At 36.6% G+C, this 19,221-nt stretch overlaps 1 protein-coding gene across 1 annotated transcript; it reads left to right on the forward strand.

The window, feature by feature from the left end:
* The first annotated feature begins 2,636 nt into the window (after window positions 1–2,636).
* Window positions 2,637–6,169, forward strand: LOC149770090 (uncharacterized). The gene is made up of 3 exons (XM_089949406.1): window positions 2,637–2,808; window positions 3,058–3,227; window positions 4,674–6,169. The coding sequence occupies exons 1-3, from the start codon at window positions 2,755–2,757 to the stop codon at window positions 4,951–4,953; spliced, it is 504 nt and encodes a 167-aa protein (XP_089805532.1). The 5' UTR covers window positions 2,637–2,754; the 3' UTR covers window positions 4,954–6,169.
* The last annotated feature ends 13,052 nt before the right edge of the window (window positions 6,170–19,221 follow it).

Genomic DNA, 19,221 nt, shown 5'->3' on the forward strand with positions numbered 1-19,221 from the left:
AGAGCGTCGGATTCGTTATCTCAGGATTGCACGTGTGTGCGATACCTTCCCAAGTCACAATCCCCGTTGGCTATCTCGTTGTGTTATATAAAAAGGTACTTAGCTTATATTTCTCGGTATAATAAAGCAATCAATGTCTATAAACTGCTGTTTAAGCCCCATTCACCCACCCCGGCATTTGTTTTTGGACCACATTCATTTGTAAGTCAACAGAGGAAATTGCAGTATTTTAAAGAGATAAGCAATATTTCGAGTTATTTGTAAGTTCTTAATTCAAACCTTTGTATAGATAACAGAAGTATTTATCAGAAACATGTAATAAATGGAAAGTAGGACTGAATACAGAAATGGTGTAACAGAATACACATGAAATGCATATAATTTATGGCGTGCAGAGATTAGAAAACTTATCATCAGCAGCATGGCACAGTTATCAAACTATATGTGGGTCATGTGTTATGTATATTTGATTTAATTTACATCTGATTTAATTGTTTTAAGTTTTGAAATCTTTTATTTTTTAATTTAATTATGTCAAAATAATGTAGTTCTGTTTACTAGGAACTCGATAAAAAATAAATTTATAAAAAAAAACTTGTTGACGTGACTGTTACTAATTTTGAATTAAGGTCGGGGACATTTTTTATGAAATAACAGACAGGAACTTCAGTTTCACTAATGGCCCTTCTCAGGATCTCTTTACTGTTCGACGAGAACTGATTATCGTTTGTCACCCTGATTAGAATAAAGAGAATGAGTAGTTAAAAAGAGGATCAAAGTGATTAATACCTTCTGATTGCTCCAAACAAAGAGTGAGCGTGACCTCATCAAAAGCCTGACCAATACACGTGTCAGCTAAAGGAATACGTCCTTATCAACATCATTCTCAAGAGCTTTCTTTGCCATAGCTCTGGTAACTGCATAAGCTGGGAATAAATCAGGGTATTCCTTTTCAATTGGATTGACTTTCTGAGCCAAGCAAGGTTTGTCAGTTACAAGTGTATTAACCACAACCTTGTCTCCAGCACGGTCGTTTCCTAGTAATAAATGATTGCCCTCAAAGGGTAAAATAGACACTGTGCCGACAGTCACGGGTCCTGAGACTAAGTCTGATGACAAATTTACACAGTGGAGAGGAACATTAACAAAGCTGCACTCTACTACCTGAATAAGAACACTCTCGTTAGAAGAAGACTTCTCAGAAAAAGGCAAAGTACCTGACAATAAACGACTCTGAGAAGCTCCTGTGTCCCTTAAAATTTAATAGGGATAAGCTTGCCCGAATCACCCAAGGGTGATATAGAACCTTTCGATATGAATGGTTCATAATTCTCCATAATAAAATCAGACTGGAGTTTATTAGACCCAACAAATGTATTGCTTTCAATACATGACCATGACCTTGACCACTTAGAAATAAGGGCATTTGGAATAGGACTGTCTTGATTCTGATGCCTATTTTTCATTTTGTAGCAATCATAAATAACGAGTCCTTTTTTCTTGCAATAGGCACATGTAGGAAGAGACAATGATCTCAAATCAAGCTTATCATAAGCTCGATCTTTAGAAGTTGTGTCAGTGTAAGTTTTAGAAGGGCTTCTATTAGGCTGAAATACGTTTCTGCCAGAAGACAATTGAGTAGAAGTCTTGTTTACAAAAGTAGTTTCCTTCTGTTGCAGCCAGTTTTCGAGTTATATGTTAATTTTTCTTCAGATTATTTGGATTCTAAAAGATTAATTCGTTTCTCTGGAAATATTTTTGTGCTCATGCAGAAGTCTTGAACAAAGACATTTCTTAAAAATTGTATTCGGATTTCGAAAACCGGAGTGATATTTCTTCTGTTTCTACAAGGATATGTAGACTTGAACACAGTATAGGATACATCATACGTCATCGCCTTCCATCTTGCATTCTTCGTCGGGCTCTAGCTTGAGTTCATTAGAACATTTCATTACTAGGACTTCTAACATTTGTTCGTGGATTATTCTTTGATTACTTTTGGATTTGTTTCTTAAAACCGTAAGTACTTATTTTTTATGTTTACATTATTTTTCCAGGGAAATAAATAATTTGTTAAATGTTTTCAAAGCTTGTTGTTTCGACTCTTTCCTGTGTTACTTTTTGTTAGAGCCTAAATACGTGACACATAAAAGTAGAGTACAGTTGATGCAGTCACTACAAAAAGCAGAGATGAGAAAGTGAGACTTGTGTAAGGGGTATTATTATGATGAACAATCCATGTGATTTAGTGGAGGGAGTATGGAATGGACAATACAAAGATTTTAAGCAGTAAGCGTATACAGTTTGCATTTTTAAAACAACCTTCTCTACAGATGAATTCGTCTGCTATTAAGAACCAGGAAGTCGTGTGCACGTGCTGATAATCACTTATCTACTACTGCAGCAATGGATGCGAAAGTACGAGATACTGACATGCTTCCAATTACCGCTATTTAAGGCATGTCGCTACACTGAGAATAGGGAGCGCAAGAGTACAATCCTCTCCAAAGATCGCTGACGAGCTATACTGTATAAGTAAAACAATGTACTAAACACAAAACGTATAGGTCATAGCAAGGTCGAATTCAATAAGTAATATAACTGTAAACAAAACTCTCTGAAAAGATCGTTTCCTCCTGTTGGCACTAAGACAAGTATAAATAGGTCTTAAACAAGGATGATTTTATTTCGCCCACTGTTATAAATACAGATATAAAGAACGTTGTAGTCACAGAGATCAATTGACTGTCAGCCATGTGTCACAAGAAACTTATCTTGAGCCTTTTCGTGGCCCTTTGTATTTGTCTGGTGAGTATTATTGGTAAAGTGTTTGAGATATGCCGGACGTTTGAAAATAGCTAGATTCAGTTTTAAAACAATTCTACATGTCATTTTTTAAACAAACACGAATGAAAATGTGTTGTCTGTAATGACCGACAATTTACTTGTGCATAACGTTCTATAATTTATTAAAAAGACTTTATCCAAGCGTGCTATGAAAATTTCTTAGGAAAATTACCTACATGTAGGTACATAATATTCCAAAATCATTTTCAGGTGTGCCAGGCTTCATCGTCTGGGGAGAGAATTGGTAACAGAGCCCGGTCGTACATGTCAAGTCGGAAGTGGTTGTATTCCAGTAGTCACGTGACTGGAACAAACACCAACAAATGCAACATTTTTGTTGCAGATGTTCTAAAGGAGGAGACTTGCCCCGCCCCAAACAGGTAGGCTTTCTCTTTTCTTGTTTTGTTGAGCAAATACTAACATTTACCCCTATATTACGCGGTCTAACTGCGAGCAAGGTAGAATCTGGTGTGGAAATCATACAGCCCTGGGTTTCAGACTGATATCGTTTTTTGTTCACCAATCACAAATGAAGTTACTTTGAAAGTTCTGTTTCTGACTGGCTGAAACTCAGTCTCAAACTCAGACTCAGTATTTTGTGATTCCAAGACAAGGCTTGAACTTACAAGCCAAATGGTAAGTATTTAAACTGAATTCCTATCATCCAGTGCAATCATAGATCTGAGATATGTGTCTAAGATATTCACAGTTTGATGCGCTCTGTACAAGTGCTGTTTGACAAAAATTCGTTTTTATTTGCCATCTCTGTTCTCAAACTCTTCACCGTGACACTTTTATTTATCTGTCTTGCCCAAGGAGACGAAGAACACAACGTTCTTCCGCGGATATCAGAGATGAATCTCATTACATTCCAGCAACGGTTAAAGGCATGAACAACTTGAGGAAAAATGGTTGACAAACATAAAGCTACAAGTTAGCAAATAAATATAGTCGAATGCAAAAATATGAACATAAGGAATCCTCTATTGTTATTTGCTTTAAACTGAGACAATTAAAAGTTATTAGACCATATAAACTTTGCGTGATTGCTTTTGAATTAAAAATTGAGTCAGGTAGATACTATTGTATAACGAGGTAATATGAGATCTGTGAATATAGTCCATGTATGAGTAATCACAAAAATGACAGGCCTATATATTTTAAATGACCAAAATATGAGAATATGCACGAAGGCAGGAACGTTCCTCTCTCTCTTTCTGTGTGTGTGTGTTTGTTGGATTTTTAACGTAGCTTTAACAATTTTTCAGTCATATCGCTACGATGTCTGCATTGTGGCAGTTTATAGTTATGTCGAGCACTGAGGCATCATGCCGCAGACATGTAGCATGATGTCCCACTCAGTCACATTATTCCTACACTAGTCCAACCAATCATAACACTAACCTCTTAATGTTAAGCGCCAAGCGAGGCAGCTGTTAGTACCATTTTTAGAAGTCTTTGGTACGACCCGGCCGGGGTTCGAACCCGCGAGGCGGAAACGTTAACCACTAGGCAACCCGAGCTGTACATTCCTAAATAGCTAATATTCACATCATGGGCTTTAAACTTAACTGAACTGATTTAGCGTAATTACACAAAACAGTGGTAAACCTTTTAAAACTTGTTGGTATTGTTGGCTATACATCTAGTTTATTTTCTGTTATTATTGTTATTATTATTATTATTATTATTATTATTATTATTCGTATATAGGTAGCAGTGGGTTGGGGAACCATTCCACTGACTACCTCGCAATTCATTATATAGCCAATTGGACCATTATTTAAGAAAAATTGATTTCTAGCTTTTTTCTTTTTGTTTTCAAGATGGTTTTGGTATTATTCACCGATTGGAGCAGAAGAATGGGCCAATCCGAATTCGTGGTACTTGGGCACCTCCCGCTGTTGGGAAAGATGCAACAGCCCCGTGAAGGGTGATGTCATAGCAACGGGTGGTCATGTGGGTATTGTTTCCGGTTATCGGAAAACAACGAGTGCTTCAGCAGCAGCTAACCCTCAAGGCTTGATTGTCGAGAACGACTGGGGTTTCCGAAGCGGCCAAAACCCAACTTGCTGGCGCTATCGACACTACAAATCCGGCTGTTAAAATACAACGTCTCATATTTGACAAAAACTGTCCGGTGATCTGAAAACTCTTTGTAAAACTGCAGTGACCTGAAGAATGTGAAAACAAATATTGATATAATCTTTTCAATACTCATTCAGCACCACTTTTTCCCTCGTTGAACTGAATGCCAATTATTTGTTTCTTTACTTTATTAGGAAATCAGTAATTGTTACAAATAAGAGAGGGTTACAACCAGGGGAAAAGTACTGTGTGAACGCGTGGAAACGGCGTTCCCTTACTTTTTGCACGTTCCCTTACTTTTTGCGCTAGTTATTGTCCTCAACTGAGTAACGTGCGTTCTCTCACTTATTTATTTAGCACTACACCACTGTTTATAAGCAAAAGAAAAGTAAGTCATGTCCAATTTTAATTATTATAGTTATCATTACAAGGTAAATCGTAATCTCGGTATGTATTTTATAAGCAATTTAATTTATTTCAGATGACCTTCCTAATGGACACCTATAATTCACAATCTGTTGATATCTTCATCGACAAGGAATGTTTTCAGTATCGATGGATGGATGGATGGATGGATGGATCGATAGATAGCTAGATAGACAGACAGACTGACATATAGATATATATACTGGGTGAGGTGGGTGGATAGTGAATGGGTAGGTAGGTAGGTTGGTAAATAGGTAAGTAGGTGGGTAGGTAGGTAGGTAGGTAAAACTGAAATATTTTTGTCAGAGGCTTAATGGGGCAAAGATGAAGTTAGAAGTTGACGAGTTTTCCCGCTTGGTAGCAACAACGGAAAGTGCTATCCCCATATTCTACTGAGGATGCGTGTTAGCACAAAGTGAAATTGTATATGGAGAAAGAATAGTATATACAGATTAGAGAATTTATTTTCGTCCTCTAGTATACCCCGTGTATACTAGCTTGCATGGGAAATCTCATTCGAAAGTACTTCTCGAAGAAACCATCCATGCACAAGTACATTGAAATAAGAAAATATGTTAACTGGAGAAATTTGCTTAGGATGCGTTTAAAATTAGAGATAGATTATTATTTCTAAAGTAATTTCTTCATAGATTGTTTAAATTTGTCTATTCTTTCCTTTTCTGCTCCTGACGATTTGTGTATTGCATTTATGTTTGAAGATGTACCTACAACATTTGGTAACCATGCACTATTTGTAATATTTTTATAAGTATGTAAATGCTTATGATAATAAACTAATGAATTGTAATGTATCTTTCTATAATAGCCCCTATGCCTTGATTTCTGTCAGAGAAATTCGGAGTAACTGCGTATTTAGATGAGAGTTAATTACTGTATCAACATTAGAGTAGTTATGCTACTCGCAAATCCACGGAGATTTCCATTTTTTATGTGGAGATGTGCGTATTGGTACGTGCAGGCCAGGTGATCAATGCTGTTATCCGTGGACCCTAGTTCCGATCTGAGTAAAGGACGAATTAAAAATGCTCTGCCCTCTACAATAATATTGTCTTGCCCCCCACCAATAGCTCTCTCTCTCTCTTTTGTGGCAAAATATCTATCCACAAACATATTTCTTGAAAACAATACGTGTTTATCGAATGACATTGTTATCAACAACAACAATTTACAGAAGTGACAACGTTTGCGAATTGAATTATCGATGTAATCGGTGTTAAATTTTGTTTGTATTACATTTTTACATTTCTTTTTCGTACAAGTGTAATAATTATCTCGTTTTTAAATATATTGTAATTGCAATTAAATCCGCTCTGTTAATGTGCTCACAGTAACTAATATATAATTCTTAACACAGGGCATTGAAACGTGTTCATGCATATTGTTGTATTGTATATTGTTTTGGCAATACGTGAAAGAAAACCACATGTACATTTTGGGAATAGAGTCGTGGTTTAAAAAAATGGTGATACATTTGTCATTTTCTTAATGGATGGTTGTAAAATTACTTCAACTTCTTTAAAGGGTTTGAAAAAGTTTGCTCTTCTGTTAATATTCAACATTAAAAATGTGATTAAATACGTCTCTTATGCATAGAACCAACCGTATTATTGTAGGTGTCTGAAAAATGACTGAAGTATACGAGATCTTTCAACTGTTTCGAAGATCAATAAGCTTCCTAGTCATGGGACTGTGTGACGTCAGAGACGGGACAGCTGAAACAATTGCTAGTCAGCCTTGTTGTGTACTTTTTTATTCCTGAATTTAGTCATTTTGGTAATAAACCTATTTCAGGTATGGACAGACATTCTCGTTCCTCAAAATTTCAGCCATACCGGTTTGAGACGTTGTCAAACGATGCTCTAGATTTTGACAGCTCGGAAACCGGCTCATCAGCTGAGAACTGTTGTGAAAGACGATATTAATATCAGCGTACTTATGAACAGGAGTTGATACTATCGTTTTTTTTTCGAAAGACATATTTCAATTTATATTTCAAAAATACAAGTTTAGTTTTATTTTTAGTTCTACAAAATAATATATGTGGGTGGGGAATGTAAACAGTAGTGTGGCGGATATTCATTGCAATTGCTAATATGCGTGTAGGTGATATAATTCAAGGTTAGTTTAGGATAACATTTAAGTATATTGCACGTTCTTTGTCAGATAGTGTGTAAAATTTTGCTTTTAAAATTGTGTCTGTGCATAGACGTGTTATATATCTCTGTGCATGTCTATTTTCTTTTTTGGAGGGACTGAGAAGTAGTGTTCGTCATGTGCAATATTGAGTTCATGTGATACGCCCTGTTAAGTGCCTTAAACAGTAACATCATATTCTCCATTATACATTCTTGTGCTTATGCAATAAAACCTGCTAAAGAGATAACCAACACTTCTGCCAGCAAAAAAGGCCAACTTTCATTGTATGTGGTCTGTCCAAAGATGCTATCTTATTTATAAACACCCACATTTTGTCTTTCGTTTTGCGAGTTCGGCTTACCAAACAAGTGATCGCAAGTTCGATACTACCAGATATTTTGTGCTTGTTTGTATTTTGATGTTCAACTTTAATTTAATCTCGCTCATCCAATCCATTTTAAATTCCATTTTAAATTCTAAGTTTTACTTTAATATTTTACGTTGAAACCTTTTTTATCATTCCTCTCCTAGGACGTGCAACCCGGCTTCCAAACGAAAGGTCGCGTGTTTACAAACTCGCGGCGGCATTTTAACATTTTTAAATACTTCTTTTGGTATTTTTATGTTCAAAGTTTCTTTTAAACTCGTTCATCCCATTTTTGTAAAATACATTTTTTGATACTTGTTTTCTGTTCAAGAGCAGGCAATTAACCCAGCTTTTTAATATTCAATAACTGCGTGTGGCATTATTTTATAAATCTGGTTTTCAAAAACAGGCAGCCTCATAAAATGGGACATTCATTTGACCTGTTACTGTTATTTTGATATTGTAGTAGAACCTATTTATGAATCATTCTTTCTTCAATTACTTCTTTCATAGGTGCTTTGTGGTTTCTCTTAGCTCAGGCATGCTGAGAATATCTATTGTCAGGAAGTGGATCTTGGTGTTAACCTGTCCCCAGACTCGGCGATGACAGTCATATAAATTTAATATCACATACATCGAGAAAAAATAAGATTGTTACCCATCAAATAATCAAAGATTTAAAAAATATCAGGGTATATGTATTATGTACATGTGTGCACTACAATAAATACTGTAGAACTCAGTCATGAAGGTAATATAGATACTTGTACTATATACGATTTGTGTTGTGTATATGGCACTTGCTAAGAAGACTACACGATAAAGTTATCCCAGTCCAGTCCTGTATTGTAACAGCAATAAGTGCATCTCTTCCCATGTACACACGCATATCCTAAGGTAGTAACACGTATCATGTGTGTGTGAGTGTGATTTGGAGTTTTAACATAGCTATAACAATTTTTCAGTCATATTGCTACAATGTCTGCAATGTGGCAGTTTATAGTGATGTCTAGCACTGGAGCATCATGCCACATACATATAGCATGATGTCCCACCAAGTCATATTATCCTGACACCAGGCCGACCAGTCCTAACACTAACCTCTTAATGCTGAGCGCCAAGCGAGGCAGATGTTAGTACCATTTTTGCAAGTTTTTGGTATGAATCGGCCAGGGATCGAACCCACGAGCTCCCGCATCCGAGGCGGAATCACTAACCACTAGACCACGGGAGCGGTCACACACATATAATGTAGAAACTGATTTTGTTATAGTAATTTAAAATGTTTATTATAATGACTTATACTGATATATAATGCTATTTCAGATTAGTGCAATGCCAAGGAATTAGGAAAAGAACGAGTTCCAGACCCCATTACACTTATGTTCCTTCGGTTTTATGCAACACAGCATGTTGGTATTTTTTTCCCTCTTAAAACTAACGTGCATCCGACATCAACTTCTACATCTGCAGTCACGCGCTGCTGCCAGTCTTCCGCCTCTGACATCACTCGCGCTGGGTTTCCGAAGATGAAGGGAAGTTATGCATACGAAGCGGGAACGATTATTTGACCGATTTGATAGAAAACGACTGTGTACTACGTGAGGATCTGAATTTCAGCAAACACATTCCTTTGGACATTTTTATATACTCTAGTAAATAGGAAAAATAAATAACATTGGAAGAAAACCTTTCAGTCATATATTTGTATTCTTCAGCATATTACCGACAGGAGGTACTGTCTGTAGTACCGTTTCAACAAGGTCCCAGTTACACTTAACGTCTCAAATGTTCTTCCTTATATAAATATTTTCAATATGTGTTCAAAGGTATAATTTGATAATAATAATAATAATAATAATAATAATAATAATAATAATAATAAAATAATAATAATAATAATAATAATAATAACAATGAGGACTTTGTATAGAGCCTAATCTTTTGAAGGTCTAAGAGCTTTACAACATTAGACAACACGTATAAGATAAAAACATATAATGATATCATTACAAAAACAAACACCGTGAAATTAGAAAACATTAAAAAACATGCTGAGAATATTTAAGGTAGGAAGCATTATTAGGTCTTTAAGTTTGTTCTTGCAGTCGAAATAAGTGAGTTTTGAGAGCCCTCTTGAATGTGATGACTGAGTCTTTGTGTCTTTGTGTTCAGTGGGCAATTCATTCCACATTGCTGGGCCCTGGTATGCAAAAGAACGCTTTCCATATGACTTTGTTTTCATAGTGGGAATAATGAGTATACGATTGTCAGAGGAGGAGCATAAGTATCTTGCTGGTGTGTACACACGGGTGAGGTCGGATAAGTATGTTGGACAGGTGTGTTTTGAACTTTTTGAAGTTTCTGGAGCAGAGATTGAGATAAACCAGACAGAATTGAGTTACAATAGTCCAGTCCTGAAAGTACTAATGAACACACACGTGTTTTAGTGGTATCAACTGAAAGATATTTGCGAATTGAGCCGATGTGTCTCAGCTCAAGATATGCAGCCTTGCATATGTTCATGACATGTTGGTGCAATGTGAGAGTACTGTCCAGAGTAACACCTAGGTTTCGTACTGATTGTGTGAATTTAATGTTGGTGTTGCTGATATTTATTGTTTGAGGTAGAGGATGTGAATGAAAAAGTCTTTGTGTTGTGATCAGAATTGCCTCAGTTTTATCATCATTCATCTGCAGCTTGTTACATGTCATCCATGATTTCACATCAGAAATGCACCTCTCCACACTTTGGATGGTAGCATCAACTTCAGTTGGGTGGCTAGATTTGTATATTTGGGTGTCATCAGTGTACATTTGGTGAGACACTGGATGATGATCTATGACACTTGAGAGCGACTGAGTGTACAGAATGAAGAGAACAGATCCAAGAACAGACCCTTGTGGAACACGTCAACATAGCTCAACTGGGCTGGAGTGTATTCCATTTGCAGATACAATTTGTGTCCTGTTGACCAAGTAGGACTTGAACCACAGTAAGGTTGTATCATGAATGCCAAATACATGCTGGAGACGGTGAAGTAATATATCATGGTCTATTGTGTCAAATGCTGCATACAAATCAAGGAGGGTGAGGACTGTAATCTTTCCGCTATCCAGCGCAGAGAGAATAGCATTAACTACATTTAGAAGAGTAGTTTCAGTACTGTGGTAAGGGCGATAAGCAGATTGTACATTGCTAAAAAGACTGTTTGAATTTAGATGAGATACAAGTTGGGATAGAACGACCTTTTCTAAGATTTTTGATATGAATGGGAGATTAGAAACTGGGCGGTAGTTCTTTAAATCGTTATGGTCTAGTGTTGGTTTCTTCAGCAGAGGCTTTACAATAGCAATTTTTGAAAAATGATGGGAATTCCCCGGATGAGAGAGAGGTATTAATAACATCAGTTAGTGAAGGCAATACTGGATCTAAGCACTTAAGCAGCAGTGATGTTGGAATTGGACCAAGTTCACATGACTTTGGTGTACTCTTCATCAGGATTGTACGTACGAAATCGATAGAGACAGTTTCAAATGCTGCTAATGGTTACCGCTCAAATTCTGTATCCCAACTGTATGGTGACGACGAGTCAATTGAAATTGTGGCGTCAAGCTTATCTCTAATGGTTTGTATTTTGTCACGGAAGAAATTTGCAAGCATATCCGGAAGGTTGACTGGAGAGAAGGTAGCTGGAAGTGGTGTAGATTTGTTCCTTGACATTAGCTTGCTAGTAATCTCGAAGAGCTCTTTGCAGCTTGAACTTTCCATGATCTTAGTCGTGTAGTGGGCTGATTTCGCTGCATGGACTATATTTGTGACATTCTTCTTAGCGGCTTCATAGATTTGCTTATGAATAGTGAGTCTGGTGGAAAGCCAAAGCCTCTCAGCTTTACGGCGGTCTCTTTTAGGAGTGCGAATTTTTACCATCACACTGCTATACCATGGAGAACACTTTTGAATTGATACTCAGCACTTGGTAGCTGGCGCATGTTTGTCAAGCAATGAACGCAGGCAGTTATCGAGTTGTTCTGCAGTAGGAGGTAAGCAAGTTGTTAAGTTAGCTTGCATATCGTGCATTAGTTTGGTTCTATTTATCCTACGGAGGTTTCTCTTAGTAGCAGATAAAGGTGGAGGGTTAGGGACTGATACGTCAAGATGGCATATAATGCAGAGGTGATCTGATGCAAGGTCATGGGATACCAGGGAGGACCGTAGAATGTTATCATCAGGTCTATGAAGAATCCAGTCTAAAATGTGACCATGTTTATGGGTGGGTTGGTTAACTGACTGTTTCAGGTTGAAAACATGAATGGAATCTATGAGTTTTGATGTATTTGGGTTTCCGGGACAGTCAAAGTGAAAGTTGAAATCTCCAAGAATAACCAGGTTGCCACCTATCGATGACTTTATTGTTTTACAGTACATGCAGCACACATCGAGGATTAAAAACAATTACAATATACATAATGGCATTAATAAGATTTTGTTTTATCTTCATGTACAAGTTAAAACTTTCGTCAAATTTTAGGAATTTTCTACCCTTTTTTAAGAATGCAAGCAATCCAAATTCTACAGCTTTGAACGAAGGATTTGATTTCTGTACTTAAGTTAATTTGATCTTTGCCGCTAATACAATTCTTAATAATGACAGATGCTACGAAATCTTAATTTGAGGTGGTATTCGAAGACTTTTTGTGAAACCGAGGCCATGGTGCCCAAAACGGTACCAAGTCATGTTCGATAGTAATTTAAATGTTCATGTCTCTCGGCATTCGTCCATCTTCGGGTGACGATGGTGTATCTTCCGGTTGTGTGTCCTATCTCTACATTCGCGAGTGGCTGAAGAGTCCGACCCTAGAGTGACAGTCTCTGTTGCACTTGCTGCAGGTGAACGTCGATGCTAGTTGAGGCTGTTTTTGTTTCGCCTTCCTCCTGGCTCTCTCTGCAATGAGGCTTGTGTTTCTAGCTTCATCGGCTTTCTAAATTTTCATGTATGTATTGAACTAATAGGGTATTTGTTATATTCAGATATTTTGAAGTGATCCCTCATTCGACTGAAGCTAAAATTCGGTTATTTTTGTACATGACCCTATTTGACAGTACCGAACGTATTACACACTGAAAAAATGTTGTGAAAGTATTGTCGAAGATCTTCTATTCTAACCAGTCAACACGGTCATGGAGATTATGCAGTATACCGACTTCAGTGGTTGTCAATGTATATACTGGTAAAGACCAAGTCATTCACGGCATCGAACGAGGCCGTCATCCTACTGGAGATAACAAACACAAGTTAGGTCATGAAAATTTCATCGCCTCGTATTCTAATTGCCAGTAACAATTTACGAAATTAGCTGACTGCTTAGTGGTAAGTAAATCTTTTTTTAATATAATTCATTTCAAATTTGATGTACTGGACATATCGTATTTATGTCCAATTTACAAGTTAGCTTGTTTATACCTAGAGAATAAAATGACGAAATTTCACGAACTTCTTACATTTTGTAAAGGTTTTACTATGCAAGTCCGATGGCCGTGCTTTCAACAAAGAGGAGAACTGTTAATTTTCTAATCTTGTCTCCATCCTATAAGTGAAGATTAACACTTTGGTGTGGACTTTGTATTAAACATCTGGGATGATGACCTCATAATGTATCTAGAATAGTAGGAAAGGATATACATGTACCTCAAGGCCTAAAGACGAACTAATAATGACATAACTATATACCAGTATACACACATATACGAAGTTAACTCCACCCACCCTCTCCAACCCCATTCAAAATACGTCGTTTAATGTGAATGTTTTCGTTATCTAATTTTATCACATTATCTATAAGATATTGATACAAATCTGGGCATTGTAGTGAAATCAATGTCACGACTCATGCCGAGATGTGCTAAGTGTCCCTGATGGGTTTAGAACGGTCCGATTCTTTCATTTGCATTCATGATGAATCATTTTTCGAGGAAAAGGAGGCTATATAAAAAATACCCTTTAAAAGATCGTGTCGTGAAGAGAAGTTAGGAGGCAGGTGGAGGGAGCGAGAAGTAGTTAAATGGGAACATTATACCATCCATTTTACTAGTTCTAGCACACAACTTGTCCTCTGAAAAATATTGTAATGATGGGATACATTACCGCTCTCTTACCAACCTATGTATGTATGTATGTATGTATGTATGTATGTATGTATGTATGTATGTGATGATATTCTCTCACACTTTATTCTTTCTCTCCCACTCTCTTCCTCGATTTCGTTACCCAACAAAATAAGCACACAGATGTTTATCATAAGCATATTTGATTGATACTTGACATGTAGCGTGTTGTCAATAACATCAATCGATTGATCACTGACGACTATCAAACCTTATAGCGTGTTGTCAATAACATCGACCGATGCATGAATGGCTACTATTAAACATTGTAGCGTGTTGTCAATAGCTCAATCGATCAATGATTATTAATGAACCTTGTAGCCAGTTCTGAATAATGGATCACTAACTACTATTTCTAGTGCTGCTGTAGGGAAACAAATCAAACATATAAATGAAAGTCACGTAATTTTTATAGAAAAATGAAAAGCAAACTCGTAATATTTATTCTGGAAACAACGACCGAAAATCTGTAAATGATGCACCAATTTGAAGAAAACCAGATTCACAACGCAGAGAGCCATGTCAATGTAGTAGTCACGTGACACCAAGAAACACATCGCTGACACGTGCTCGGTACTTCTTGAAAATGGTTTTCTCCACCCTGCTGCGATACCTACAGGTTTCCGGTCATTGTTCTGAGAATAAATATGTTGAGAATTAAGAGTGCATTTTATTTATTTGCAAACATTAAGTGACTTCTACATAAGTTGTCCAGATTCTATGTACAGCAAGTTTCGAAGTTTGTTTATTGTCGATGTCACGTGACTGTATGACCTCTGATATCGTTGACATGTATGTTGCGAGAGTTGTGTAGTCACGGGACTAGGAATGCCAATGGCCAGATCCAGATCAAATTTCAGCAATGACGTACTTTTGTCTCGTCTGTCAGCAAATTAGAGACATGACGAATGATATGCTCACGATTTTTGAGTAAATGACTCATATTCCTATCGATTTCATGCAGGTATATCCCGAAGAAAGGTCATTTAAGTTTGCTGGGCGGGCTATTAAGCGGCTACATTTCCTATACAAGGCAAAAATACCTTAACATGGAAAACAGCCTATCACCTACACCCCACGACTTAATATTCCCAATGAGGCCAGAGTATACGCCATAGGTCAAATTCCTGTCAGAGTTGATACATCCTCTGAACCAATGTTTTACATGCTGGGGACACTATAGAACCTACAGTGTAATGTTAGTTACAGTACTGAAGCTAACCACATCAAACAATGTATGCAATAGTAACTTCATAGTCTCGGTGTTAAATTCCCGTTTGAGGCTATAGTGTTCCCTTCATATTAAACCTACGGACATTTGAATCAATTCCCATGTTTCTTCCATTATTAACCCACGACGTAATGTTAATTCCCGTTTGAGTGCCAAGTGTCACATATTGCTCCATCGTTTGTGCATAAATCATACGACTAATCGTTTAATTATGTTTACTCTTGGCGTATTAAGTGGCCATCCGAAATAAATATTTCATAAGTTAAAATTCTATTAACTGCAAATCTTTCTTGAATTCAAGACCTTTTAAAAATAGTACGAAGAGCGTAGGATTTTGCTGAAGCTGTCTCTGATAATAATACTAGAAGTAACACTAAAAATATACAACTTTGGGAGGTACATTGAAAACAGTTTGATTATTAGGTCAAGTATTCATCAAATACTTCAGGCACTTATAATGCTATTAGAGTTACAGGAAGCATGTATCTGTAGTAGTTGCACTTCATTCAGATATCCATTTCATATTCAACAGTATTTATTTAATTTATTTAATAACAAAGATAACCCACGGATTCTTCCTTTCTTCGTTTCTTCTTCAGGCTATCCCGAGCATTTACATCCACCGATAGTACACCGTGAACAGTCATAACAGCAACTTTTATATTTATCTCCAGCAACCATTGGCTCATGTGATTATTTTAACAAACAAACGAACGTGTTGAAACTCACACAATGTCAGTTTCAATACACCTCTGAGTATTTTGTAAATATTTGCAACTGTAAACTGTCGGAATTCGAGTGATTGAAGTATGATGAAACTGATGCATCGTATGCAAACTTGAAAAGTTCATTGTTAGCGAAAGGAAATACGTGAGTAATAAACACTGCCATGACTGCGCAAAACACAAAACAAGGTCATGCTGACATTAATGATAAGTATACTTGTGAAATGCACGTAAGAAGACTAATAAAGAAATCTGCGATAAATCATGATAATAAATTCGAATTTAGTGTTAATAGTACACAAAGCTAATAAAACTATGCTACTACCCCTCACACCCACCCCACGCAAAAAAGAATTCAAAAAATGAACGATACCAATTAATGAATAAATTAAAAATTGTATAGCTATCTATTTTTTTAACTTTAGCGGTGGCCTTATGAAAAATGCTAAAAATAATTTTTCTGAATTCAATTTACCTGAGATACGTGCCACCCCTATATCAATTAGGTACCCACAATTTCAATTTTTCCTTTATTGCGGTGGGGTGGATGGGTGGGGTGGACACGGTTGCTTAGTTAGTAGAGCGTCGGATTCGTTATCTCAGGATTGCACGTGTGTGCGATACCTTCCCAAGTCACAATCCCCGTTGGCTATCTCGTTGTGTCATATAAAAGGGTACTTAGCTTATATTTCTCGGTATAATAAAGCAATCAATGTCTATAAACTGCTGTTTAAGCCCCATTCACCCACCCCGGCATTTGTTTTTGGACCACATTCATTTGTAAGTCAACAGAGGAAATTGCAGTATTTTAAAGAGATAAGCAATATTTCGAGTTATTTGTAAGTTCTTAATTCAAACCTTTGTATAGATAACAGAAGTATTTATCAGAAACATGTAATAAATGGAAAGTAGGACTGAATACAGAAATGGTGTAACAGAATACACATGAAATGCATATAATTTATGGCGTGCAGAGATTAGAAAACTTATCATAAGCAGCATGGCACAGTTATCAAACTATATGTGGGTCATGTGTTATGTATATTTGATTTAATTTACATCTGATTTAATTGTTTTAAGTTTTGAAATCTTTTATTTTTTAATTTAATTATGTCAAAATAATGTAGTTCTGTTTACTAGGAACTCGATAAAAAATAAATTTATAAAAAAAAACTTGTTGACGTGACTGTCACTAATTTTGAATTAAGGTCGGGGACATTTTTTATGAAATAACAGACAGGAACTTCAGTTTCACTAATGGCCCTTCTCAGGATCTCTTTACTGTTCGACGAGAACTGATTATCGTTTGTCACCCTGATTAGAATAAAGAGAATGAGTAGTTAAAAAGAGGATCAAAGTGATTAATACCTTCTGATTGCTCCAAACAAAGAGTGAGCGTGACCTCATCAAAAGCCTGACCAATACACGTGTCAGCTAAAGGAATACGTCCTTATCAACATCATTCTCAAGAGCTTTCTTTGCCATAGCTCTGGTAACTGCATAAGCTGGGAATAAATCAGGGTATTCCTTTTCAATTGGATTGACTTTCTGAGCCAAGCAAGGTTTGTCAGTTACAAGTGTATTAACCACAACCTTGTCTCCAGCACGGTCGTTTCCTAGTAATAAATGATTGCCCTCAAAGGGTAAAATAGACACTGTGCCGACAGTCACGGGTCCTGAGACTAAGTCTGATGACAAATTTACACAGTGGAGAGGAACATTAACAAAGCTGCACTCTACTACCTGAATAAGAACACTCTCGTTAGAAGAAGACTTCTCAGAAAAAGGCAAAGTACCTGACAATAAACGACTCTGAGAAGCTCCTGTGTCCCTTAAAATTTAATAGGGATAAGCTTGCCCGAATCACCCAAGGGTGATATAGAACCTTTCGATATGAATGGTTCATAATTCTCCATAATAAAATCAGACTGGAGTTTATTAGACCCAACAAATGTATTGCTTTCAATACATGACCATGACCTTGACCACTTAGAAATAAGGGCATTTGGAATAGGACTGTCTTGATTCTGATGCCTATTTTTCATTTTGTAGCAATCATAAATAACGAGTCCTTTTTTCTTGCAATAGGCACATGTAGGAAGAGACAGTGATCTCAAATCAAGCTTATCATAAGCTCGATCTTTAGAAGTTGTGTCAGTGTAAGTTTTAGAAGGGCTTCTATTAGGCTGAAATACGTTTCTGCCAGAAGACAATTGAGTAGAAGTCTTGTTTACAAAAGTAGTTTCCTTCTGTTGCAGCCAGTTTTCGAGTTATATGTTAATTTTTCTTCAGATTATTTGGATTCTAAAAGATTAATTCGTTTCTCTGGAAATATTTTTGTGCTCATGCAGAAGTCTTGAACAAAGACATTTCTTAAAAATTGTATTCGGATTTCGAAAACCGGAGTGATATTTCTTCTGTTTCTACAAGGATATGTAGACTTGAACACAGTATAGGATACATCATACGTCATCGCCTTCCATCTTGCATTCTTCGTCGGGCTCTAGCTTGAGTTCATTAGAACATTTCATTACTAGGACTTCTAACATTTGTTCGTGGATTATTCTTTGATTACTTTTGGATTTGTTTCTTAAAACCGTAAGTACTTATTTTTTATGTTTACATTATTTTTCCAGGGAAATAAATAATTTGTTAAATGTTTTCAAAGCTTGTTGTTTCGACTCTTTCCTGTGTTACTTTTTGTTAGAGCCTAAATACGTGACACATAAAAGTAGAGTACAGTTGATGCAGTCACTACAAAAAGCAGAGATGAGAAAGTGAGACTTGTGTAAGGGGTATTATTATGATGAACAATCCATGTGATTTAGTGGAGGGAGTATGGAATGGACAATACAAAGATTTTAAGCAGTAAGCGTATACAGTTTGCATTTTTAAAACAACCTTCTCTACAGATGAATTCGTCTGCTATTAAGAACCAGGAAGTCGTGTGCACGTGCTGATAATCACTTATCTACTACTGCAGCAATGGATGCGAAAGTACGAGATACTGACATGCTTCCAATTACCGCTATTTAAGGCATGTCGCTACACTGAGAATAGGGAGCGCAAGAGTACAATCCTCTCCAAAGATCGCTGACGAGCTATACTGTATAAGTAAAACAATGTACTAAACACAAAACGTATAGGTCATAGCAAGGTCGAATTCAATAAGTAATATAACTGTAAACAAAACTCTCTGAAAAGATCGTTTCCT

Source organism: Sinohyriopsis cumingii, unplaced genomic scaffold, assembly GCF_028554795.1.
Source record: "Sinohyriopsis cumingii isolate HCF-2022 unplaced genomic scaffold, ASM2855479v2 utg002708l, whole genome shotgun sequence".
Classification (NCBI taxonomy): Eukaryota; Metazoa; Mollusca; class Bivalvia; order Unionida; family Unionidae; genus Sinohyriopsis; species Sinohyriopsis cumingii.